General features: G+C 53.8%; 4 protein-coding genes across 9 annotated transcripts; all 4 read left to right on the forward strand.

The window, feature by feature from the left end:
- Positions 1–672: 672 nt before the first annotated feature.
- RNASEK (ribonuclease K) lies at positions 673–2,369 on the forward strand. The gene is made up of 3 exons (XM_010596548.3): positions 673–873; positions 1,534–1,610; positions 2,031–2,369. The coding sequence occupies exons 1-3, from the start codon at positions 796–798 to the stop codon at positions 2,170–2,172; spliced, it is 297 nt and encodes a 98-aa protein (XP_010594850.1). The 5' UTR covers positions 673–795; the 3' UTR covers positions 2,173–2,369.
- Positions 2,370–2,492: 123 nt separating this feature from the next.
- C18H17orf49 (chromosome 18 C17orf49 homolog) lies at positions 2,493–5,380 on the forward strand. 4 transcript variants are annotated; one of them, XM_003416740.4, is made up of 6 exons: positions 2,493–2,716; positions 2,908–3,002; positions 3,596–3,697; positions 4,352–4,542; positions 4,749–4,853; positions 5,105–5,380. In XM_003416740.4, the coding sequence occupies exons 1-6, from the start codon at positions 2,696–2,698 to the stop codon at positions 5,167–5,169; spliced, it is 579 nt and encodes a 192-aa protein (XP_003416788.1). In that variant the 5' UTR covers positions 2,493–2,695; the 3' UTR covers positions 5,170–5,380. The 4 variants fall into 4 exon arrangements, with proteins under 4 accessions (XP_003416788.1, XP_010594853.1, XP_010594852.1 ...); XM_010596549.3 differs by having other exon boundaries at positions 2,585–2,716; positions 5,109–5,380; XM_010596551.3 differs by lacking the exon at positions 4,749–4,853.
- A 5,091-nt stretch (positions 5,381–10,471) lies between these two features.
- On the forward strand, positions 10,472–20,280 carry BCL6B (BCL6B transcription repressor). Its single transcript, XM_023556370.2, has 8 exons — positions 10,472–12,111; positions 12,335–12,556; positions 12,666–13,007; positions 13,517–13,641; positions 14,246–14,410; positions 14,505–14,635; positions 14,755–14,892; positions 15,483–20,280. The coding sequence occupies exons 1-8, from the start codon at positions 11,933–11,935 to the stop codon at positions 15,600–15,602; spliced, it is 1,422 nt and encodes a 473-aa protein (XP_023412138.1). The 5' UTR covers positions 10,472–11,932; the 3' UTR covers positions 15,603–20,280.
- Positions 20,281–20,945: 665 nt separating this feature from the next.
- Positions 20,946–25,070, forward strand: SLC16A13 (solute carrier family 16 member 13). Of its 3 annotated transcripts, none has more exons than XM_003416742.4 (4): positions 20,946–21,368; positions 21,494–21,637; positions 22,262–22,999; positions 24,468–25,070. In XM_003416742.4, exons 1-4 carry the CDS (start codon positions 21,170–21,172, stop codon positions 24,665–24,667), a joined length of 1,281 nt encoding a protein of 426 aa, XP_003416790.1. In that variant the 5' UTR covers positions 20,946–21,169; the 3' UTR covers positions 24,668–25,070. The 3 variants fall into 3 exon arrangements, with proteins under 3 accessions (XP_003416790.1, XP_023412140.1, XP_023412139.1); XM_023556372.2 differs by having other exon boundaries at positions 21,249–21,352; XM_023556371.1 differs by having other exon boundaries at positions 21,256–21,368; positions 21,474–21,637.
- The last annotated feature ends 150 nt before the right edge of the window (positions 25,071–25,220 follow it).

The raw sequence follows: 25,220 nt of genomic DNA on the forward strand, positions 1-25,220 counted from the left end.
CTCCCATATTTTTTCTAGATTTGGCATCCAGTATTCCAAGTGTGGGTAACAAAATCTTACTCAAGAGAAACATTTCCAGTGCCTTTCCTGACAACCCTCAGCAATTTAAAGCGTTCTGGCCACCACAGCACGCTGGGCTTCTGGAAGGGGTTCCAGTCTCCTTTTACTGTGTCAAAATATCTATAAAAAAGGGGAGGGCGAATAACGAGAAGGCACAGGCGCTCCGTCTCCCGGTGTAAATCTCTGTATCTCACTTACCATTGCCCCATCACAGGATACCACCCCAAACTAAAGCATCTGAGCGAAAAATCAGACGGCTCTACTCCGCCACCCCCAAGAGCCCAGGTCACCAGTAGCTCGCGACAGCCAGACTCTTTCCGAGGCCCGATTACGGCTGTTCCTCGTCACGTGACCAGGCAAGCCTAGCCACGTGACGCGTCGGCTCCTTCCATTCTATCTGCATAGAGGAGAACTCTAGAGGCTGGAGGCCCTCGCTCCTCCGATAGTCACGCCCAGCAACACAGGCCAAAAAAGTCCTCCAGGAGATCTTCTGTTATTTCACACACAGACTCCTCAGGCCAAAGTCCGCGGGAACCCCAAGGCCCCCGGCGTTCTCCGCCCGCCTCCCCCCCGGAACGGTGGTTGGGTCCGGAGGCCACGCCCCTTAGCTGCCCTTCGGCCACTCGGTCCTTCGCGGCGCGAGCACCCGAGTCGAGCTCGCTCCGCGCGTCGGAGGCTTTCTCTCCCTGCCTTTCTCCTCGGCCGACATCTAGCCGGTCCTCGGCTCCCTTCTCCATGGCGTCTCTCCTGTGCTGTGGGCCCAAGCTGGCCGCCTGCGGCATTGTCCTCAGCGCCTGGGGCGTGATCATGTTGGTGAGGGGACTGCGGGGCAGGAACCAGAGAGGGCCTGAGAGGCTCCGGGGTTGGAGGGCTGGACGGCTGGCGACGACTACGGGGTTTAGAAAACAGGGCCAGACTGGAAGAGCTGCTCGATTAACTGGCCTCTAGAGAAAGAGGCGAACTGAGATTGAGAAATGGGGACCCGTAGCGGAGGGAGGAAGCGGGGATGCTGGAACCTGGAATGGGAGCCGGGACTAGTAAATTTGGGGACGCCTCAAAGTGAGAGAAAAGAGAGCTAGACTCAGGAGAGATGCTTGAGCTACATGGAGGGAGCCGAGATGGACAGCTGGGGCCTATGTGCCCCCACTCCAGGAGGATATAATCAGATGAAGAAGGGCCTTCCGCCCTGTCTCGTGACAATGACGCCCCCGAGGAGGAAGGTTATCTGAGTTCTGGGAAAGAGAGGTTGCTCACTACTCCTGCACTTACGCAGCCACTCATCTCAATGTCACCGCCTTACACCCTCTTCAGGGTGCCCGAGTCTGAATCCAGCAACCACCACCCCTAATCTAGCTTGTTCTGGTTATTCCCACGCCCAGGTGTTGTGGCAACATCAGAAGTGGGAGGGGCTTAGGGGGTGACCTGGAGGTCAGGTGCCTGAGTTCAACAGCCAACCCATTCATTTCTCTCCAGATAATGCTCGGAATCTTTTTCAACGTCCACTCCGCGGTCCTTATTGAGGACGTTCCCTTCACGGAGAAAGATTTTGAGTAAGTAGTCGGGGAAGGAAGGCGGGCCAGTGGGAGGTGGCTGAGCCAGTGGTCAGAATTATGAGCGGGGGAATTGAGGGGAAGCTGGGTGCTTCGGGACCCCCGAGGCTACTGGGATTGGTCTTGGGAGGCAGACCTCAGAGGCATTCCTGAACCCAGCTGATTAGGTGTGGCCTCTTCAGGTATTTCACCTGACTTCGCTGTGCCTCAGTCCACTTCTGCGAGATGGGTGCTATAATAGAGCTCGCCCCGTAATAACAGAGCTCGCACCATGATAATAGAGCTTGCCCCATAGTGTTGTGGAAAACGAGTAAGACCCGTTAACGCACTTAGAACGATACCTGCCACCTAGTAAATGCTCAGTTAATGGTGGCTGCCGTGAATATCTCTGACACTTACCTGCCTCATCCCCGCCCCTAGGAATGGCCCCCAGAACATATACAACCTTTACGAGCAAGTCAGCTACAACTGCTTCATCGCCGCCGGCCTTTACCTCCTCCTCGGAGGCTTCTCCTTCTGCCAAGTTCGGCTCAATAAGCGCAAGGAATACATGGTGCGCTAGGGCACAGTCCCGTTCCTCGGTGCAGCCCCCTCCTCTATTTAAAGACTGCCTGCGCTCGGCGCCCCCACGCATCTGGCGCCCCCTGCAGGACTGGGTTCCCCTGGAGAGGGACCCAATCCCTTGTTCTTCACTCTCTGGCGCCCGGCCCCTTCGCCTCGTCCCATACCACAATAAAGAGAAAAAAACTGCTCTCTTAAGCCTTGTGTCCTTGCTTGTGTGAGGGGGCGGGCACGGGACTAAGGTCGGAGGTTGGCCTCTAAGTGGGGGGTCTGGACCCCTGAGCGGAAATAGAAGGAGGACCCGGAAGTGGGGCGTGTCTTCCACCTCCTCTTCCCTAGGGGCGCGGAGGCGGCCTAAGTGACTGCGGTTGTTGAGGCGGCCCGCGAGTTCGGGCCAATCAGCGGCGGGCTGGGGCGGGACTTCCTGCGCGGGGACCGGAGCGGTGCGGTCGCCGGGCTCTCCGTGGTCCCGGCTCGCGTGGCAGCGGCGGCAGCAGCGTCTCCGTGAGGAGGCGCGCGGGGCCATGACGTCAGCGTCCACCAAGGTTCGGCCTCCCTTGCGACAGCGCTCTCTGGCGGCCGAGGAAGGGCGGGCCCCCCACTTGGCTGCCGACTTACCCGCCCGGGGCGGGGTGCCGGGGCGGGCGGGAGCCGAGCCTGGGGTGGGGCTAGGGGCTTCGGGCGGGACGGCGCGCAGGGTGTGCGCCGGCTCCCGGTAATGCTGCCCCGCCCCCAGGTCGGAGAGATCTTCTCCGCGGCGGGCGCCGCCTTCACGAAACTCGGGGAGCTGACGATGCAGCTGCATCCCGTGGCCGACTCTTCTCCCGCGGGGTATGTGAGCCCGGGCTGGGACGTGGACACCGAGTGAGGACGCTTGGAGTCGGTCACAGACACGGACACACTCTAGGGCAGGGGCAGATGTTAGTTTCCCTTTGTGTCTGGCACAGCAAGGAGTAGGTGTTAATAAACGATGGTTGAGTGAATGAATGACAGATGAAAACACAGACTAAGGCCCATCACCGCGAGTCGCATTTCACAGCTATACCCGGCTGGGTACCAGGAGATCACAGACCACCGGCCCCCCCCCCCAAATCACGTGGAATTCCTCAGACTGCGGCAGACTCTGTTCGAGGGTTCTATCTCTTACTCTACTTGTTGAACGGGTTTCGTTGGGCTTTGCACAGCAGCAGATTGATGCGGGAGAGAGGTGTTCTAAGGTGGTTTGGGATATTGTGGCGTGCGAAGGACCTCGGGATTCCCACAGGACCTTAAGAGCTTTTTATAAAGGACCTCTTTAGGATGTATGGGAGGGACCCCTGAGATGGGGGTGGAGGAGGCTGTTTGGCTGGGGACTGCATAGCTGTGGGCTGGCTCCACACCCCTCCTCCTCCCACTTTTGCTATCCCCCCTCTCCCTTCTGACAGTGCGAAGTGGACGGAGACGGAAATAGAGATGCTGAGGGCTGCTGTGAAGCGATTTGGGGACGATCTTAATCACATCAGCTGTGTCATCAAGGAACGGACAGTGTGAGGGAGGGTGGCTGGCAGAGAAAGGGGGGTGGGCAGCTTTCTTTCTCCAAACCCATTGTTCCATCCTTCTCAGAACTCCCTCCCAGTTCAACACCTTTTCTACTTTGTTGCTAATTGTGTTAGCGTCCCCTTGAGGACTGAAAGGACACAAAAATTGGCACAATTGGTCAGACGTTCCTACAATACTGGAGCAATCAGGGCCTTCCAAGAACTTGATTTTAGGTTGCCTGAGATACCCACCTACTGAATTTGTTAACACGAGTTCCCTGGTTATTTATTTATGTAGATCTTTTGCGACTGCTACGGTGTGTCCGGGAACACTGTGATTCTGAACTAGTTGACCAAGATCCACTAATAATTTTCAATCTACCTGTAGATCACCAAGCCTTACCCAGCAGCCTTCCACATCCATACTTCTCTCCCAGAAGAGAATTAGGTGATAGACCTTGCCCAGTTCAGGGACTTCACTCTTCACACTCCACCTGCCCTGAGTTCAAAGCATCAGGAAAATTAGAACCCTACCAAAGATTGGGGCCCTGACCTAGATTCTTAGGAAGAGGATCCCCGGAATTCTTTCAGAGGGACCCATTACCCCATCCCCTCCTCCCTTTCTTCCTTCAGCCTCTCTGATGACGCCTTCCTCTCTCTTAGGGCTCAGATAAAGGCCACCGTCAAACGCAAGGTATATGAAGACTCTGGCATCCCCCTTCGTGCTGAATCACCCAAGAAAGGGCCCAAGAAGGTGGCATCTGGTGTTTTGTCGCCTCCTCCAGCAGCCCCTCCACCCAGCAGCTCCATTGTCCCTGAGGCCGGGGGTCCCCCCATAAAGAAGCAGAAGGCTGGTGAGGGCTGTGGAGTTACTGCCTAGGGGTTAAAGATCCCAGCTGAGGTTCAGTGAGAGAATTGGGCCTGGGTCAGAGAAGGACAAACCTCTCTTCCTCTCCCTGTGGAGGTTCCCAGACAGGGACTTGGGGTGGGGGGCATGAAGCTTTGGGAAGCTGGAGAGTAGCCAGGGGAAGCTAGAACCTAGCTTATGCCCCCCTCCCAGATGTGACACTCAGTGCTCTGAACGACTCGGACGCCAACAGTGACCTAGTGGATATTGAAGGGCTAGGAGAAACCCCTCCAGCCAAGAAACTCAACTTCGACCAGGGTAGGAGTCCTCCTCCCCCTATACTAGCTGAAGGGGCAGGTGGCGGGGGGGAGTGCTCACCTTGCTGGTATGGGCGGGTCTCAGCCAGAGCCCCCTCCTTTGTACAGGGGCTTTGGAAAGGAAGGTGTTCTCTTATACACCATGCAGGGGATTGGGTCAGTCAGGAGTGGGGTGCTTTGGCGAGGTGGGAGTTTTCCTGGAAGTGTATTTGGGGCTCGCTCCATCTCTGCCCATTTGACTTCCTGTTCCAGACAGCCTGACCCTGGATTCTGGCCTTCTTATGACTTCTGCTGACCCTCCTCTACTCTCCCACTGAGCTTTCTGCCTCTGACCCCTCTCACTGTTCGCCCTGGACCTGTGGATCGTCTGGGACTCAAACGGAGGCCTGCCTGAGAGAAGGTCAAAAGGCTGCTGGGGCTGGGAAGGTCCACCTTGCTGTCCCTGTCTAGGCAGCCATCTACCCCAACCCCTTTGACTTCCACCTGATGGACATTTTTATACAGAAAACAATAAAGACTTCCCTCTCAGCTTTGTGCCTTTGGCTTGACATTATTGGAGTACAAGGGATGGTTCCACCTCCTCTCCTTAGCCTTCGGGAGCTCAGCCCCTCCTGGGTAGCGCTTGCCACCCTGCCTGCAGCAGCACAGCCAATATTGGTAGACTCTTCTCCCGGTGCCAATATTTCTGTGCTGCTAGAGCCAGGGGAGCTGGGTGTGGGCAACAAAGGCTCCACTTCAGGCTCTCTGGAGGCAGAACTTCTCCCAGGGTCTCTGGCAGTCACATTCCTGAGACTACCTTGGGGATTTTGGAGGGCTATTTCCAGTGCTTTCCTATCCCCTGCCACCTTTACCCTTGCAAGGAGTTTGTCCCAGGCCCCAGATGTGCTTTGTGTCGAGTCTCCAGGGTGGCCTCCCAGGGCCAGGCCTCTGCGGTGCCTCCCCCACCCTCGCTCTAACACCACAGTGTGGTTTGGACGTGGCCACAGTGCCGTACAAACCACAGTGTGCTGCTGGGGCGGGAGCAGGACTCGGGTGGGTTGACAGGAAGGAAGACAAGACGGGGCTGTGAAGACCCCTTCCCCACTAGAGCCACCAAGAGCAGGGAGATAGAGAAGACTTCAAAGGCAAACATGGCCCAAGAAAGGTTGGGAAAAACAAGAAACCAGGGATAGGAGCTGAGCAGGCAACTGGAGGGAGAGAGGCCTAAGGGATGAGCTCACAGCATCCTAAGGTTGGAGCCATCTTCCCCCTGTAGGGATTCACCTTAGGGGATCCCTAGGGTGGGATCAGGGGCAGAAGAACTAGGGAATGCCTGTGGGGGGAGACCAACAAACTGCCTCTGACTCAGCAAGGGCAGGGACCCAAGCTTCCTGTGTCCATTCCTCCCCTCCTTGGGTCAGAACCCAAGAGAAAAGCAAGGAGAGAAAGAAGGCCAAGGACGGCAGGGTTGGGAGTTGGCAGTCCAGAGGTGGTGGGGCCGGAACATGATTGGGAGAGGGGGGCCGGAAGTCGCCCTGGGCCCTGGGCCTGCCACAAGATGGAGGCTAAAGGCAGGAAATGGAGGCCAGGGGGAAAAGGGGAGCAGCAAGGCCCAGGGAGAGGGTCATCTGGACATGGGGGTCAGGTCTTCAACCCCCAGTGCTGTCCTTACTCCCCGTTGCCCCCCCAGGACCCAGGTCTCACCCCCGCAACAACCCCCATCAGCCCATCCACCAGGCCCAGGCGGGCGGGCCCACCCCAGAGAGCCACGTTTAAGCTGAGACAAACATGCCTCTCCCCACCCCCACCCTGGGCCTTCCCTCAGCTTTTTTCTCCTGTCCAGGACTTGATTCTTTTAAAAGCACCCCCCAGAAAGCAAAATCTAAGGACCAAAATCCCTTATGCAAATCAAAATAATATCCTCTAAGAACCAAAAGTCATCCTCCAACCTCCCATCCCACCCTTTACCACCCCCCTCCGACACACCCCCCAAAACTCCAGGCAATCAAAAAGCTCTAAGGTGGTGTGTCTAAGCAGTCTTTTTAGGCCCTGAAGAATGCCAGACGCCCTCCCCCCAAACCCCTATATGTCCCACACCAAATCCGGCCAAGGCCTCCTGCCCCTCACTTCACCCTCTGAAGCCCCCAAACTGAGTAGCTGCCCCCAGCTCCCATCCTCGGCAAAGCCTTTGTGGGGGGTGAAACAGAAATCAAACACTATATTAACGGCTGGGAGATGTTGGGGGGCCCTCTGGTCTCAGCTTTTGGTTTCCATCTGGTGAACTGCAGTTTAGGGGCATAAGAGAAAGTCTCTCCAATCATCCCCCCAGTTCCAAGACTCACAAAGCCCAACCCCACCCCAGCACGCACCTCCAAACCTCCCCCCCAACCGCCACGTCTCTCCTGAAAACAGGGGACACTGTCCTCCCCACTTACCTCAGCTACTCTCCCCTGAGATCCTGGTCCCCTATTTTTGAAGGGAGAAAAATTTGGGGTGCATCCCTCACATTTGGGGTGCAGGAGAAAGGAGCCGCCCCAGTCGCATCGCTGGCCTCCTTCCTTTCGACTGGCTTAGGGAGTGGGGAGTGCCCTAGGGAGGGGGGACCCCCACAAGAGAGCTCAGGAGGGGGCTTCTCCATTCCCAGTCAGAATTGGGGACACCCCCCCCCAAACCCGTCCCAGCCCATCCGTCTCCAACTCGGCGGGAGAGGCAGCTGCAATGCCCCAGTCAGATTCCCTCAACACTACATTCCTCACCCCATCTAGAAGGGTCCTGGAGCCCCCAAAAAATCCCAAAAAAATCTAGGATGTTGGGAGGACGGTCCTGGACTAGTTCCCCAAATTTGGGGTCCTCAGATAGCCCCGTTTTTTCAGGAAAAATCTGCCTTTCGCCTGCCTCCCGCCAGCCCTGCTCTGTCCATATGCCAATTTTGGAAGTCACTCCCTCCTTCCTCCTCCCCGTCTCTCCAGGCCCCCCCCCTCGCTCAGGGGCTAGGGTCCAGGACACCTGGCTTCCAGACCGGGGGGCACTCCCCAAAGGGTTAGGGGCCAGGAGGTCAAGCTCATTGCCCCTGTCTTAGGAAAGCAGGAAAGCCCGATCCTCCCTACCCCTCCCCCTGGCTGGTCTCGGTGGTGGTTGAGGAAAGCCTGGAGGATTGGAATCTGCCATTGCTGTTGCACAGGCAGTTTTTTTCCTTGGGTTGGGGGGGTGGGCGGTGGGAGGGAGAGAGGGGAGGAGAGCTGAAAAGAGCAGGGACCCAGGCTTCAGAGCTGGCCTGGCTTACCCTCTAGCCCCTGCTGCCGTTGGGAACCCCTCCCCCCCATCTCACCCACACTCCTGGTCGTCTGTCTGCTTTCTGTTTGGGGCTCTTATCCCAGAAAACCAGGGTTCATGAATCACCTCCTTGTACCCCACCACTACCCCTCCTTGCCACAGTTCCAACATCACTGTTCTGGTCAGGGGCGTCCACTTAACCACAAGATACCCCATTTTTCCCACCTTTCCCAAAACCGAGGAGTGCTCCCTTAAGAAACTGGGGTTCAGAGCCTGAAACCACTCCTTCAAATCTAGCCAAGACACATAAAAATAAGGGAAAGCACTCCCTTTCCAAACTTCTCCCTTCAAATCTGGGTTCTAACTCCCATCCCCAAACTGGGCTTATTTGGGGGTTCAGTAAAGAAAGATTTCTAGAATCTGACTTGAGACCTACAAGCAAAGGACTTCACCAAAGCACTATCGTGCCTCAAATTAAATAAGCCCCCAAATCAACCTCACCTGATGCTCCACCCCTCAGCTTCACCAAATGCACCCAAAATGCAGCAAGATATCCCCAAAATAAGGGTACCCCAAAATTTTTGCCTCCCACCCTGGGGGACCTCCCCTTGTTTCTCTCCCCAGACAAGGCTTCTTAGCTATCATGCATACACAGGAATCCCCCCCCCAACTAAGTTTTCCACAACTTTCAAATACAAAGCTTTAATCCCCCCAAAACAGCACCCCCTAATCACAAGAGGGAAACCCCGGTGGTGTAGCGGTTAAGCGCTATAGCTGCTAACCAAAATGTTGGCAGTTCGAATTCACCAGGCACTCCTTGGAAGCCCTATGGGGCAGTTCTGCTCTGTCCTATAGGGTCGCTATGAGTCGGAATCTACTCGACAGCAACAGGTTTGGTTTCGATCACAAGAGGCCTTCAAACTTGCTCCCAGGTTCCTATTATGTTCCACTCAAGCTAATGAAAAATGCCAAATTGAACTTCATAACCCTGACTATCTAATCTGAGCCTCGATATTTATACTGTACCGCAAAACAGGTTGCACCCCCAAATAAGCACCACTTCCCTACTTGAAATCAGGCTGATAAGAACCTCAACTGCCCATATACACCAGTGACTATGAACCCCCAACATAAAACCCTCATCCACTTCCCAAAGAACACCCGGCAGGCTCTCCTGATATTTCAAGATGACAGAGATGGGTATAACCTCCAAATTGTAGGTGTCAGAACCCCCAGAACTAATCTAGCTTCAAGATGAGCCCAATGCCTCAAAATTACCATAGGCCCTCAAGTCTGAATGAATGAATTCCTCATAACAATCAAACCAACTCAGCACCCCATAACAAGCAGGCACCCCATCCCACAACTGACCAGATAACATAATATCGATTCCATCCTGATACCAAAGGGAAGCCCTTCCCTAGTCTAACTCCCACCCCCAAACTGGGCAGAGACCACTCAAGGCAACCCTCACATGCCAAAACCACCTTACCATCCTGAAACCTTAGTGGTCCCTGATTCTCAGTTTCTCAGCTCTTCTTTTGTACACCCCACATAGACACTCTCAAATCTAAAGGGGTGGGGCCAGGCCTGGACATGCAGCCTCACAGACAATGGTCAGTGGTTCCTGGTCAACTGTAGACTCTCCTGAGCCCAAATCCAAGGTGCTCCTGCTTTGCAGCTGGACTTAGCTCTGGCTCCCCTTCTCCAAATGAACCCTGATCCCCGAGATCTGCTCAAACAAAATATAAGGGTGGTGCCCATGCCTATCTACTAGATGGGGTTAGCTGGCCCCTCCTGCCCTCTCTACCTCCTGGAAACCTCACTGTTTTCCCTTCTTTCTGTTTACCCCACCCAACTTTCATAAAAATGCACCTCTGAAGACCTCTGGATAGCAAGTCTGTCTTGATTAGAAAAGAAAGTCCTGAACTCAGGTTCCCCTCCTTGTCCCACCCACTGCCCTTGTTCCCAAAAGCCCGTGGTTTTTCACCCCAGGTAGGACTCCTGGCTTCCAGACTGGGTAGGGGGGAAGTCCCCAAAGGGCTTGGGGCCAGGAGATCAAGCTCATTGCCCCTGTCTTAGGGAATCGGAGACATCCAATCCACCCTTCCCTTCCCCAGGTAGGAATCCACCTGGGGGAAAGCTCCTTCTGTCTCCTAACTGTCCTTCCCTCCGCCCAACACTACTCCCCTCCTAGGAGACAGAGAGGCAAAAAAAAAGGCAGTGCAAAGTCGGGGAGGCTGAAGGTTTCAGCCGCCCGGACCGAACAGATCCTGCGCCTCTGTCACAGCGCACCCCCAGCCGGTGGAGACGATCCGGCGAGGCGAGGCTAGTGCTCGTCTGCCCCCTCGTGGAAGGAGCCAGACATTGCAGAGCTTTACCGACTTGCCGCGCTGGACCCCGGCGTCCCGCCAGCCTCAAAGCGTGGCCGACCGGCGGGCGGGTACCCGAGGTGCTAGAGAGTTAGGATTGGGGGAGGAAGGCCGGGCTTTGAGTACGTCCCTCTGGATCCCTAAAAGGATTCAGAAGAGAATCGGGAGCTAGAAGCCGGACGCCTAGGTCTCCCGAGCGTCTCTCGGCCCCCACCCGGGGCTTTCCCCACCTCCTCGAGGGGAAGCAGCTGGCTCCGGTCGCAGGACAATGGAAGGAAACCAACTAGAAATCATATCCGCCACCTCACTACCCCGCCCAGTCAGAGTACCCCTTTTTTTGAGGACCCTTTAGAGGAGCCTGCCACTCACACCACACCCTCCCACTATCTGAGACCCCACGGGAGCCCACTAACCTCCCTAACCTGGTGCCTCGCTGGGCTCCTCCTTTCTCCTTTTTCCCTTAATACCATGCATGGGACGGAGGAGTTTTGCTGTATTCACTTTCTTCTGCAACAGGCTCCTAGTATCTTCTCCCAAAAGCCACCACACCAATTTTCTGTCCCAGGCCCTCCAACCACCCAGGTCCCATACTTCCAACCTCGATGTCCCCAGCTTCCTCCCCACTTCCAACATTCCCATCCTCAGTTCCACTCTCTGTGGCTCAAGACCCCTTACTTTTCAGTTACGACCACCCCGCGTTCCTGAGGTCCCGCCCTGGAGCCGGAGACCCCGCCCCGGGCTTGCCATCTGGAGAGCGAGGGAGGAAGGAAGGATACAGATCCAGGCGGTCACCCCACCTCCACCCCCGCCCCCGACATCCCGGCGCGATAAAGGCGCCGGGGCCAAGAGGGGAGATAGACCCGCCTCCCTTGAGAAGAGAAGCCGCAGCCCCTGCGGGACGGGGGTAAGAGCGAGAGACTTAGGGGGCCAGACTCCTGGGTACCCTAAGAGGGGTTGGAGTTTGTTGATGATAGGAAGACTGAGTCCCCAAAATTGGGCTCAACTTGGAGTCGGGGACCAGACAGAAGCAGAATTCAGTGGTTCAGGGAACGGAGCTTCGACTGGGAGTAGGAGGTGGGGACCGCAGGTCGTCTGGGATCTCTGGGCAGGTGGGATATCTGAGACGCAGGTGCGCAGCGCAGCAGAGGGGAGTGGGGGTGCCAGAGGGTTACTAGGAGTCAAATGAAGGGCGCTGCGCGCTGGATTCCACACGTTCTCCATCGACGCCGGGTTTTGGGAACCTTCAACCCGCCCCGAGTGCTGTGGGATCTGGAAGAGCGAGAGGAGCGCAGAACGATCTAGATGAATTAAGTGAGGGTGCGTGGGCCGGGGCCAGGACTCTAGCTACACCTTAGGAGGAAAAGGCAAACTGAGGACGGGAAGGCGTTGGGTCTTCCCTGTTACGACTGCCTGGATCCCTGAGCCCTCTCCACGGCACCCACAGGCCGGCGTCGCCATGGGTTCCACCGCAGCCCCGAACGGAGCGCTAGGTTACGTCCGCGAGTTCACTCGCCACTCCTCCGACGTGCTCGGCAATCTGAATGAGTTGCGCCTGCGCGGGATACTCACTGACGTCACGCTGCTGGTTGGCGGGCAACCCCTCCGGGCGCACAAGGCTGTTCTTATCGCCTGCAGGTTCGAGGGACGGGGCTCTTGGGCTGGGGCGGGGCCAGATGGGAAGGGGCGGGGCCATAAGGGATTCGAAGCTAAACCCTGGAAAGCATGAGGCGGAGCTTCCCGGCATGGGGGCGGGGTGATAGTGGCGGAGGCGGGGCTTCTAGAGGTGTGACTTTGCACTGCAGAGTGAGTCTCCCTTAGTTCCCCATCCCATAACATGATCTAACTGCCCCCTTTCCAGTGGCTTCTTCTATTCCATTTTCCGGAGCCGTGCGGGAGTGGGGGTGGACGTTCTCTCCCTGCCTGGGGGCCCGGAAGCTGGAGGCTTTGCTCCCCTTCTGGACTTCATGTACACTTCACGCCTGCGCCTCTCGCCGGCCACTGCCCCAGCTGTCCTTGCAGCTGCCACCTACTTGCAGATGGAACATGTAGTCCAGGCATGCCACCGCTTTATCCAGGCCAGGTGAGGGAGCCCTGGCTCAGTGGTCAGCGTGGGTGAGGTGGTGCCCCAAATATCTAGGGCAGAGGCCAAGGTTAGCCAGTAACACTAATGTCCATCGCATTTTTCCCAGCTATGAACCTCTGGGCATCTCCCTGCGTCCCTTGGAAACAGAGCCCCCCACACCTCCGACGGCCCCTCCTCCCGGCAGTCCCAGGCGCTCCGAAGGGCACCCAGACCCACCTACTGAGTCTCGCAGCTGCAGTCAAGGTCCCCCCAGTCCAGACCCCAAGGCCTGCAACTGGAAAAAGTATAAGTTCATCGTGCTAAACTCTCAGGCCTCTCAAGCAGGGAGCCTGGCAGGAGAGAGGAGTTCTGGTCAACCTTGCCCCCAAGCCAGGCTCCCTAGTGGAGATGAGGCCTCCAGTAGCAGCAGCAGCAGTGAAGAAGGACCCATTCCTGGTCCCCAGAACAGGTACAGAACCTGGAACCATGAATTCATAGAGACTGGCCTCAGCTAGGAGGCAGAGCCACTGGGTCTGGGTGGTCTGGAGGCAGGGAGATGGGGGCTGGGTTTTCAGAGACACTAGCCCACCTTTCCACCCCTGGGGTGGTATAAATAGTTAACGCACTTGGCTGCTAACTGAAAGGTTGGAGGTTCAAGTCCACCCAAAGGCACCTCTGGAGAAAGGCCTGGAGACCTGAAAAATCAGCCATTGAAAACCCTACGGAGCACAGTTCTACTGTGACACACATGGGGTTGCCATGAGTCAAAATCGACTCGAAGGCAACCAGTAGCCCACCGTAGGGAGTGAGGCCAGGCTTACTCAGCGGGTGGGACTTTGGCAGCACAATTGGATATGGTTCATTGGTCAATATTAACTTACCTCCAGAAGCTAGGCCTTTGGCTCCAAGTTCTTCAGGGAGAATCCCTCTCCATGTAATCTCTTCTAACCGTTTTCCCTGGGCCTTGCCATTTGCTAGGCTTTCTCCAATTGCTGCCACCATACAGTTCAAATCTGGAACTCCAGCCAATACCCCCCATCTCCTCACACCCCAGGCTCAAGAGACCACTGGGTCACCCTCTGAGCGGGTCCGTCCACCACCAGGTGAGAGCCCCTCCTTCCCGACTTTTCTCCTGTGGCTGCTTCAGGCTACTTTGGGCCAAAATGCCTCTGGAAAGGCCCATTGCAATGGTTTCTAAACTTTATTACAAATTAGAATCACCTGGGGAAGCTTTTAAAAATCCTGATGCCCAAGCCACATCCCATAGATCAGAATGGCTAGACGTAGGACCAGGGATTAGTAGTATTAAAGGGAGCAGCAAAGCTTGGATAGTTCTGGCTTACTCCCATCTAGGGCTGAGTGGTCTGCCCAGGGCTTGGCTGGGCCTCTCTGACAGGCTGTCATCTAGAGTGGTACAAGAGAGGAGGGAGAAACAGAAACCTTCACCCACTAATAGGAGCCTCCACTGATCACCACCACTATTGGAGAGGAGATTAGCAGAGTGCTCTGGAGTCAAACAAGTGTGAAGTCAGATCTTGGCTCATCCCTTTTCTAACCATGTGGCCTCGGGCAAGTTAAAAAAGCCCTAGAAGCCTTAACTGTAAACTGGAGAAAAGAAAACCTACCAATGTGTGGTTTGAGGATTCAGTGGTACCCAGGAACTCTCAGTAAATAACTATTGTTGTCATTACCCACCTCCCTGCCCAGGAAGTGATTTTGTCAGCTGCCAGAATTGTGAGGCTATGGCTGGGTGCTCATCGGGGCTGGACCCCTCAGCTCCTGGGGAGGAGGACAAGCCCTACAAGTGTCAGCTCTGTCGCTCTGCCTTCCGCTACAAGGGCAACCTCGCCAGTCACCGCACCGTGCACACAGGTAGCTGTGAGCAGGGAGGAGAGGGTCCTGTGGCTTTGGTGGCCACAGATGTCCTGAGGCAAAGTCCCTGACCTCCCCTCTTCCCTGTCCCCAGGAGAGAAGCCGTACCACTGCTCCATCTGCGGAGCCCGCTTTAACCGGCCTGCAAACCTGAAGACACACAGCCGCATCCATTCAGGAGAGAAGCCCTATAAGTGTGAGACCTGTGGCTCGCGCTTTGTCCAGGTATGGAGCCAGCCTGGGAGTGAGTTCAAAGGCAAACCTGCAGGAGGGCAGGGCAGGCCATATCTGGAGGGTTCTGTCCCTCCCAGAAGCGCCAATGCAAGGTCTCCCCTGCTTCCCAGGTAGCGCATCTGCGTGCACACGTGCTGATTCACACTGGGGAGAAACCCTATCCTTGCCCCACCTGTGGGACGTGCTTCCGCCACCTACAAACCCTCAAGAGCCACGTTCGCATCCACACAGGAGAGAAGCCTTACCACGTGGGTAGCTGGCCTGGCCTAGGAGTGGGACTCTAAGAAGAGCAGGGCTTGCAATCCCTAGATCTCTTGGAGATAGTGTTAATCAGGGGTAGGGATGGGGTGGGGGAGGGCAGACATAGAAGTTATACTCCTGGATGAGGCCAGCGGTATTTTTCCTCTAGAGGGGGCTAAACAAATAAAAAACCAAACCAGTTACTGCAGAGTAGGTTTCCCCCTCATGATGACCCCGTATGTGCAGAGTAGAACTGTGCTCCTTGGGATTTTCAGAAGCAGACGGCCAGGCCTTTCTTTCCAGGTGTCTCTGGGTAGGTTTGAACCGACAGTGGGTAGTCAGGCACTTAACCGTTTGTGCCACCCAGGGACTCCCAGGTGAGGAGGGAGGACTAATGAGTGGGAAACCCTTTGCTGAAGAAGGCAGGGTCTATCACCTATGCCGCCCCTGGGGATTTGGGAGGACGCCCCTGGGGATTTGTGAGGACAGGAGGGCCAAAGCGTTCCTTATCTGACTGAGAGTGGGACAATTGCCCCTAGCTCAAGAACTAAAAGATGGTTGTGGGTGGGGAGGTACCTGACCCTCTGTTCTCCTACAGTGCGATCCATGTGGCCTGCATTTCCGGCACAAAAGTCAACTGCGGCTTCATCTGCGCCAGAAACACGGAGCTGCCACCAACACCAAAGTACACTACCATATCCTGGGGGGCCCTAGCTGAGGCGGGCCCAGGCCCCACTCGCCCCCTGGGAGCTGCCACCAACACCAAAGTGCACTATCACATTCTAGGGGGCCCTAGTTGAGGTGGACCCCGGCCTCACTTGCCTCCTGGGAACCGAGATGCTGTGGGCTCAGGCCTGGCTTCTCCCGGGTCACACTTGGGCATGGGAGTGTGCAAGGCCCTAACAGTATCAGAAATTGCCACCACCTTGATTTCTTACTGGGAAGAGCTGGGGTGGCAGGTCCCGGCTAGATCTGCCTCTGTTTTGCTGGCCAAAACCTCTTCCCCACAACCAAAATTGTCTCTGAGGAGAGCAAGCTAGGGGCTAGGAGAGGGGAGAGACTGGAGGCCTGGTTGCCTTAAGGGAACAGCCTTTAACCCGCACCCCATCTCATTCAGTTTATGTGTAAATATAATTTATTGAGGCCTTTGGGAGGCACCAGGGCCTTCATTCTATTGCATTTCCCAGTTCCCTTTTCCACAAGTGTGATTCACAAGTGACCCAACACACAGAATGTGAGGTCACAGCTCTGCTGGCAGAGATTAGCATTTGGCCTTCTCCTTTGGCTTGAGTATTTTATATTAAGGTATCTGTAGAATTGTTCTTTATGCTATTTGTGTGCCTGTTGGTTTGTTTAAAATGGAGAAAGGGGTTCCCTATGTTCTGCCCTGCTATTTCTAGGTCTGGATCCTTTCATTTGCTCTAGGGCAGCTCTGGAAACATGGGATTGTAGAATTGGGTCAGGAACCCTCTCTGGTATTCTGGATGTTGTAGGTTCTCTAGCAGGCTAGAACTGGATCTAGATTTTTCTCTGTTCTTCAAGAGTGATAGGAACCTTTATGGTGAGCCTGAGGTGGAAGTAGTAAATGCCTCCTAGAGGCTGTAGGTATGGTGGTTGGTAGTCTTGCTTGCAAGGTGATCTAGAACCTAAACTGTCCCACTAATCTGGTCACTGAGGTCTGGCTTCACTGTGGTTCTGCATACAAGTCTAGGGTTCTAGACACAAATCTATCATGATAGAGCTCACACAGAGGCTTGAGTTGAGCCCATAATCCTCCCATGGGGGTCTGTTCTTGGCTCCAGGTAGATCCTTCCACAGGAGAGAAATCTGAAATTCCTTATCAGAGGTGATGTGACTTCTGATCCTGCCAGCCTTTAAGAATGTTATGACCTACGGAAGAATTAGAAAACTCTTTACCTTGACTAAATCTGAGACATGACCTATTCTTTACTGAAGAGGCATCTGGATCTTGAATGATCCTTGGGCTTTTCTCTACCAGAGATGGGCCCCTTCTTCCTTGAACAGATTTTTTGATATTATCTGGCAAATGTCTAGATTCCAGAAACTTCTCCTTTGCCTCTATAAGTCACAGGTGCTTGGTAACTTTCTTACCTTAGAAAAGCTGGGTCTGTGACCCAGTCTTTCTGTCACTGCATTCCTGCCTGACACCAGTGAGTGCACTAGAACCTTCCACAGGGAGGAAAAAAGGGCTGAGTTCCATTCTGGGATTGCTGTAGATTATGGTTGATATTACTGATGGGATTAAAAGTTTAAAAGGTTCCTTGTGATTGATTGACGGACAGATCAAAGGCCCCTTCTAGTTAACCAGTCTCCTGGTAGGATTGAGAGGTTGGTTAAGGGGAACAGTTTCTGGTGTAGGCCAAGTAGGGGGAGTGGGATTACCTCTTGGCTGGGTGGAGTATCTTGAATGTTGGATGATACTCCTTGATTTACAGTCCTGCACCTTGTTGCCCTGAGGATTATTTGATTAAGGGATATGGGGTGGGGGTAAAGAGCACTTTTGGATTTGTAAGGTAGAGGTTCCTCAAGATAGGTCAGTACTAGTGGGTGTCACTTGGGGACTGGTGAGAAAGCTACTCTTCTCCCTCTTTTCTTCTAGCTCCCCATTGCTGCATTGCAGAATTGGGGAAGGAGGGAGGGAAAACAGAGGAGAGATGTGAGAAGGAATTATGGTTTTTATTTAGTAGATTGGATGGGCAGGTGGAAAGTGCCTGGGGGTGGAGGACCACTGTGGAGATGTTAGATTTTTGCAAGATCAGATTCTTGGAATAAAGAAGCCTCTCAGTGTTGCCTGGTGTGTCCTGGGTTCTTGCCAATGGGAAGCTGGGGACTGAGGGAAGCTGGGAGTTTAGGGAAGAACGGTCTTGCCTCCTGGATACCGTCTTAGATTCTGTGCCTGTTCTATCATCCCATCCCACCAGACATTTTCAACAGCCTTTGCTCTCCCCTTCCCCGCCCTTGCCTTCCGGTTCATTGTGTAGGGACCTGTGACTTCATGACGTTTCTCCGGAGCCACCTGCATCCTGCTGCTCTGAAGTCACTTCCTGCCTGAGGTGTGGAGGCGTCAGGGAGAAAGCTGAAACCCACCAATAACACCAAGAAGTTGGGGGATGAGTCTGTGCTGGGAATCTTAATGCTTGGGACCCCACCACCGAGGAATAGGATGAAGTGGGGGAAATGGGTAGGATTTGGGTCCTCTGAGGATAGTGGGCTAGAGGGGGCAGTGTGAAGGCTGTGTAGTTAGAGACAACATGCCAACTCCACCCTCCCCAGCAATGGTGTCTTGGTATCTATCCAGGCCCAGTGCATTGCTCCTCTCCCACCCTTGTCCTGGGTGTGTCCTGGGTGTGCACAGATATGTTCTGACCCAAGGGCAAAGGATCACTAATTCTGATAAGTTACCCTCCTTTGGGCCTTACATTCCTTATCTGTGAGATAAATCAGTTAACATGGTCTCTCAAGTTCCTCCTAGCCTGAACAGTTGTGTTTCTCAATGTTGTAAAACCCATGACCTGGATTAAATATTGAAAAACAAAAAAGGAGAAGGAGAAAGAAAACCAAAACTAAAACTTCTGTCTTTACCCGCTACTACAGTTTATCTCCTGTTGAGAATAAAAAGACCAGCTATTATTACTTATCTCCTCCTACATCCCAGGCCCTAAACTAAGCATTTTAGTGCATGATTTTCTGATTCAACTTGCCTCCCCCCAAAAAATACAGCCCTCAAAAATAGATACTATTATTATCCCAAATTAATAGATGAGGAAACCAACTGTGACTTGACTCTAGAAAGTAAGCTCTTAGCCACTGTTACACAGCCATACCTCTCCGTGTGTTTTCGGCATCTTCCCCATCAGCCAAGGTTTTGTCTCTACTTACAGAAAAAAAAAAGTAAGAAAGAACAATAGGGTATGGCTATTTTCATTTTCCACATATAAAATTATAAGGCTTAGACTTAGACTTTTAAACTATACAGCTTCCCTCCTTTCTTCTTTCTGGTATGCCTCTCTCCCCACTGGTCTGGGTTTGAGCCCTTTAGCCCAAGGTTTCGAGGTCCTGGGGAGCTTGAATGATAATGAGGAATAGGAAACATACCGTGCCAAGCAACAGAATGTTGCTAGAAACGTGAACGTCAAATGTGCCTCCGGTGAAACTTTAAAAGAAAATGATGAACACGTGATTGGGCAATGGAGGAGGGGCGATGCTTTTTATGCAGTGGCAAGGAACTTGACTTAATTATGTTCAGATGTTTGGTAGAAGGTAGAACTTGTAAGTGATGAACTTGGATATCTGGCTGATGAGATTTCTAAGCAAGATCATAAAGGGACCTCACCACTACCAAGAAAGAGGAGCTGGGAGTGAAGCATGGCTTTTGGACCTGGGGTCCCTGTGCTGAGAACCTCCTAGATCCAGGGGAAGGTCCAGGCCAAGACACATGGAGATCTCCAAGGAACGCCAGACCTACAGTTGTTGAAAGGAGATGAGAACTTTCCCCCAGCACCAACACAGAAAGAAAGCCTTGCCCCAGAGCCAGCACCCTGATTTTGGACTTGTAGCCTCCTAAACTGTGAGATGATGCACTTTTGTTTGCTAAAACCACCCACTTGTAGTATTTCTCTTACAGCAGCACTATTGGTGCTATATATAGTGGAGGGAGAGACCTGGTGGTGTAGCGGTTAAGAGCTCGGCTGCTAACCAAAAGGCCAGCAGTTTGAATTCACCAGCTGCTCCTTGGAAACCCTATGGGGCAGTTTTACTCTGTCCTATAGGGTCGCTATGAGTCAGAATCGACTCACATCAATGGGTTTGGTTTGGTTTTATTTATAGTGGAGGGTCTGGGGTGTACTTGCTAGGGACCTGGGTACTGGGAAGGTAGGAAGGGCTGACTGCTCCAGTGGCCAGGGTCATGGCCTGTCTCTTTAGTCTTTCCACCATGAAATTTAAAAAAAAAAAAAGCTTGGGAAGTGGCTGTTTCTAGGGCAGAGGAAAAGGTTCCAGCCCCACTGAGGAAGGGGTAGGTGGTGTTGGTGGGGCCCTTGGTGAACTCACAGCCACCCTTCCTCTCAGCTATTTTTGTTCTCTGTGACCTGTAGGTTTCCTGTTGGTAGGAACAGAATCAAAAGTTCCCACCAGGAGTTCACCAGCTCCTTCCCCTTTTCTCTTCTCTTGTTCTTTGAACCCCTCAGGAACTCAGGGATCCAGGCATCTAGATTGTAGGAGCTGAGTTAGTGCCTCAGGAGCTCTGCCTGGAATGTCGTCTGAGTCTCATCTCATAACTTCTCTCCCCCACCAAGGACTATGCAACTCCTGGGCCCCTCATTAAGCAACTCAGCGCTTTCCATACCTGAACCTGTTCACCCATCAGCCCCCCTCACCCTCCCACCCCTTATGGACTCTTTTTTTTTTTTTTTAATTTTTATTGTGCTTCAAGTGGAAGTGTACAAATCAAGTCAGTCTCTCGTACATAAAATTTATATACACCTCTAATGAGACAGCACACTCCTTCCCTCCACTCTATTTTCTTGTCCATTCGGCCAGTTTCTGATCCCCTCTGCCCTCTCATCACCCCTCCAGACAGGAGCTGCCCACATAGTCTCCTGTGTCTACTGGCCTCATGGACTCTTTACAAGTGGGTCTTGGTACTGAAATCTGGGCGAACTGGCCCGCAAGATTAACGATAGAAGCAGAAGGAACGCCTGGTAGGTGCCTGTGGAACAGGGGTCGCTATCTAATCGGCCTCTAATGCCCCCTCTTTACGCATGCGCCCTACTCACCCTGTCCAGCGCAAAGCCCTAAACCCCGCCTTACCTTCGAGTCCCGCGTCCCCTTTGGCGAGCTGTGTGGACCGGGATGTTGGCCGGGGTGGGCCAGGTGCTGAGAACCCCAATGATAAGAGACTATACAAAGGGAGAGTGGTGCGCCGGAGGGGTGTGGCCCACGCTTAGTCCCGCCCCAGGCTCCCTGCTCGAACCTCGGCCCCGCCCCGACCTGCCGCCCCGGGCCTGGGCGCCCCTCTCCGGGCCTGAGGAGCCACGCCCCCAGGCTCCTACTGCCCGGCCGGCACCGGCCGGGTCTCCGCTCCTCTAGCGCCCCCCTGGGGGAGAGTCGCAGTCGCCTGTCGCCGCCCACGTCACTGCCTTCTTCTCTACCAGCCTCTCGTTCCCCGCTCGGCCCCGACCGCCCGGCCGAGTGGCTGGGCGGGTGGGCAGAGGTAAAGCGTCCTGAGCCCGGTCCGTTGGTGGCGGCATCCCTGCTACCGCCCAGATGCTGCGCAGGGCTGAGCCCCCAGATGGGGGCTGGGGGTGGGTGGTGGTGCTCTCAGCCTTCTTCCAGTCGGCGCTGGTGTTCGGGGTGCTCCGCTCCTTCGGCGTCTTCTTCGTGGAGTTTGTGGCGGCGTTTGAGGAGCAGGCGGCGCGCGTCTCCTGGATCGCCTCCATAGGAATCGCGGTACAGCAGTTTGGGAGTGAGTGCTGCGCCTGGGTCCAGAGTCGGAAGGGAGAGGGGACGTGGGGACAGGGCGGGGGCGGGGGGGCGCTGCTGGGGAAGGACTCCTCAGATCTTCTCGCAGAACCCCTTGCTCTTTTCCAGGCCCAGTGGGCAGTGCCCTGAGCACGAAGTTCGGGCCCAGGCCCGTGGTGATGACTGGGGGCTTCTTGGCTGCACTGGGGATGCTGCTCGCCTCCTTTGCTACCTCCTTGAATCACCTCTACCTGAGTATTGGGCTGCTCTCAGGTGAGACCTTGAGCAAGAGCAGAAGATTAAAATGCCTGGGTCTTTGACCTCTGGACTTTCACATTCTTCCTGCTCCTTCCAAAAGGCTTAGGGAGAATAAGGAAAATATGGCTAGCACTTATCCCATAGGGAAGTTAGGAAATTCAAAAATGATGAATCAGAATGTATAAAATTAGGGCTAGTGGGACTGGAGTGTAGAAGGAAGTGCTACTATAATATCATACCAAGTTCTGTGGCTGTGAAATAGATATCATCATCCTATTTACACATGAAGAAAGACTCTAAAAGGTTATGCAACATGGCAAATGAAGGCCACCCAGCCAGAAATGGTAGAGCCTGCATCTAACTCCAAAGTTCTGTGCTAGTTACTTTACAAACATTATCTCTAATCCTCCACCATCCTGTGAGATACATTGTCCCCATTTTGCAGACGAGGAGATTGAGGCCGAGAGGTCAAGTAAATGCACCCAAGGTCCCACAGCTAGAAAGTATCAAAACCAGGACTTTAACCCAGGTCTTTGAGACTCCTAAATCAGTGCTATATTTGCTGCTGGGCAGTGTTGAAATTACTGGGGGATCTGAGCCTTCTAAGTCCCTCAACCCCCATTTCTTCCTTTTTGGCAGGCTCTGGCTGGGCCTTGACCTTCACTCCGACCCTGGCCTGCCTGTCCCGTTACTTCTCTCGCCGTCGATCTCTAGCCATGGGCCTGGCACTGACAGGCGTGGGCCTCTCCTCCTTCGCCTTTGCCCCCCTCTTCCAGTGGCTGCTCAGCCACTATGCCTGGCGGGGGGCCCTATTGCTGGTATCTGCCCTCTCCCTCCACCTGCTGGCCTGTGGTGCTCTCCTCCGCCCCCTCTCCCTGGCTGAGGACCCTGCTGTCGGTGGCCCTAGATCCCAGCTTGCCTCCCTCCTCCATCATGGCCCCTTCCTGCGCTATACTGTTGCCCTCACCCTGATCAACACTGGCTACTTCATTCCCTATGTCCACCTGGTGGCCCATCTCCAGGACCTGAATTGGGACCCACTGCCTGCTGCCTTTCTACTCTCAGTGGCTGCTATTTCTGACCTTGTGGGGCGTGTAGCCTCCGGGTGGCTGGGAGATGCAATTCCAGGGCCCGTGTCACGACTCCTGATGTTCTGGACCACCCTGACTGGGGTGTCACTGGTCCTGTTCCCCGTGGCTCGGGCTCCCACAGCCCTGGTGGCTCTGGCTGTGGCCTACGGCTTCACATCAGGGGCCCTGACCCCAGTGGCTTTCTCCGTACTGCCTGAACTGGTGGGGACTGGAAGGATATACTTCGGCCTAGGATTGGTGCAGATGGTAGAGAGCATCGGGGGGCTGCTGGGGGCTCCTCTGTCAGGTAAGGGGAATGAGGTTACCTGGTGGGCCAGGGTGCCGTGTTGCACAATTGGAGGCAGTGGTGTCACTAGGGGCGTGCGGGGGTGAGGACCACACCAGGTGACACCGTCAGAGGGCGACACCAAAATAACTTGTCTATAAAACTTTTGTGCAGTGTTTCAGCAGAAAATTATTATTTTTTATAAAAAGTCACTGTAGTTATAGTCCCTATAACAACAAAGACATTTTTTGTAAGCCCAGCATACATGTATCAATATAATTACAAGGCTATAAAACTCTATGGTAATTTACTTTTTGAACCATTAAGAGCTTGGCTGCTAACCAAAAGGTTGGCAGTTTGAATCCACTAGCCACTCCCTGGAAACTCTGTAGGGCAGTTCTACTCTGTCCTATAGGGTCACTATGAGTTGGAATCTACTCAACAGGCAACAACAGGATTAATGCCCTCCAGTCAGAGCTGTCATTGTTACCCAATTACAATGACAATTCAAATCACTTTGTTTCCCCTGCAGGTGCTACAGGCACATGCTACAGGCACCCACTGTTTTTGTTGCTGCTGTGTTTTTACAGGGACTAATTTTGTCGAATTTTTTTTGATGTAGCTACAATATTGTGGTAATGAGTATTTGTGAACCTGTATCAATAACTGTTTTGAGAATGAAGTAGTAATTAAAGAAAAAGGAGTGATATACAGGAATTATGATTCACAAGTAACATTAGTACAAAAAACCTTAAGGACTCTGTATGATCTGGTACGGGAGGGGGTCCACGGGGGCAGGCGGGTAACACCATGAGTTACCGCACTGGGTGACACCAATGCTAGTGCCGCCAATGATTGAAGGGGATATTATTCACATTAGAGTGTATGTGAATACCACCCCCGGTATTATACAGTGCACAGCCTGCATGGCCATTCATAGCAGCCCCCAAACGCACACATGGGACAAAGAAAACTGGGGCTGGAAAATTGAGTGGAAAGACACAGGGAGCTAAGTGTAACCCTTGGTAGGGTGCCCAACTTGAATTTTTAGAGGACCTGGTTGGGCCTGGCCACACTTAGCATGCCACAGTGTCTTCCCTTTCCCTTGGCCCACTGGGCCCCAGCTCAGGTATCTGAGCTATCTGGTCAAAGGTCTCCAGGCTCAAGATGCCAGAACCTTCAAACCATTAACATTTTCCTCTTAACTATTAACTGAAGGTAGAGAAGGCCCACCATTACCAGAAACAAAGGCAAAGGTGTGGCTGACTTCATGTGGATCCCCAAATCCCCACTGGCTGGTTTAGAAGTTCTTTCTGAAGGCAGGAAAGGGGTTGAAATTACCTCTTGAGGCCCCTTGTGAACCAGAGTTCTCCATTCAGTCCAACCTTTGGAATTCAACTCTTTTTCTTGTCTCCACCCAAAAATGTGTCTTAGCCATCAGCCCCAGGGAACAGATCACCCATGTGTATTCTTTCTCTCTTGGGCCTAGGTTACCTCCGGGATGTGACAGGCAACTACACAGCTTCTTTTGTGGTGGCTGGGGCCTTCCTCCTTGCAGGGAGTGGAGTTCTCATCACCCTGCCTGGCTTCTTCTGCTTCTCACCACCTACCTCAAAGCCCCAAAATCTCGTAACAGAGGCCCTGGATGCCAAAGTTCCTCTGCCCAGGGAGGGTATGGCAGAGGGTTGAACTCCAAGGAGGGGCAGTCAGACCCAGAAAGCCTGAATTGCAGGTCTTCTCCTCCTGGCCCATCTTGGCCCCCATGGAACCACAGTGCCTTAAGCCTCTTGCTCTGCTTCCCCCAGAGCAGGCGTGGGGTGCCTGCATATGTGTGCCAACCTTTTGTATTTTGTTAAGGACTCTTTCTCTTTTTCTTGGCTTCACCAACGTTTTCTGAAGAATCCAGAGCTCAGCCTACCCCACTGAGTTGTGAATCAACTGTGGAAATCAAAGGCCAAGAGGCTTATCATGTTTTATCTTTAGTGTTGCTTCTAAGCTTCTTCTCTGAAGACAAAGATGTTTGGGAAATAGGAATGTCCCTTTGAAATAAAACTGGTGAGAAAACTGGATAACAATCAGAACGTCAAGCAGAGCTCGGACCCATCTGCTTCTTTTGGCTAAATGGAGTCATGGCTGGAAGGTGGAAGGGCCGGTGTCCAGAAGCTCTGATGACCCAGAGCATTTGAACCCTGAACTCTGCCCTCTGGGCCTCCCACCTACTTACTTCCCTTTATCCCACTAT

This window comes from Loxodonta africana, chromosome 18 (genome assembly GCF_030014295.1).
Source record: "Loxodonta africana isolate mLoxAfr1 chromosome 18, mLoxAfr1.hap2, whole genome shotgun sequence".
In the NCBI taxonomy this organism is placed as follows: Eukaryota; Metazoa; Chordata; class Mammalia; order Proboscidea; family Elephantidae; genus Loxodonta; species Loxodonta africana.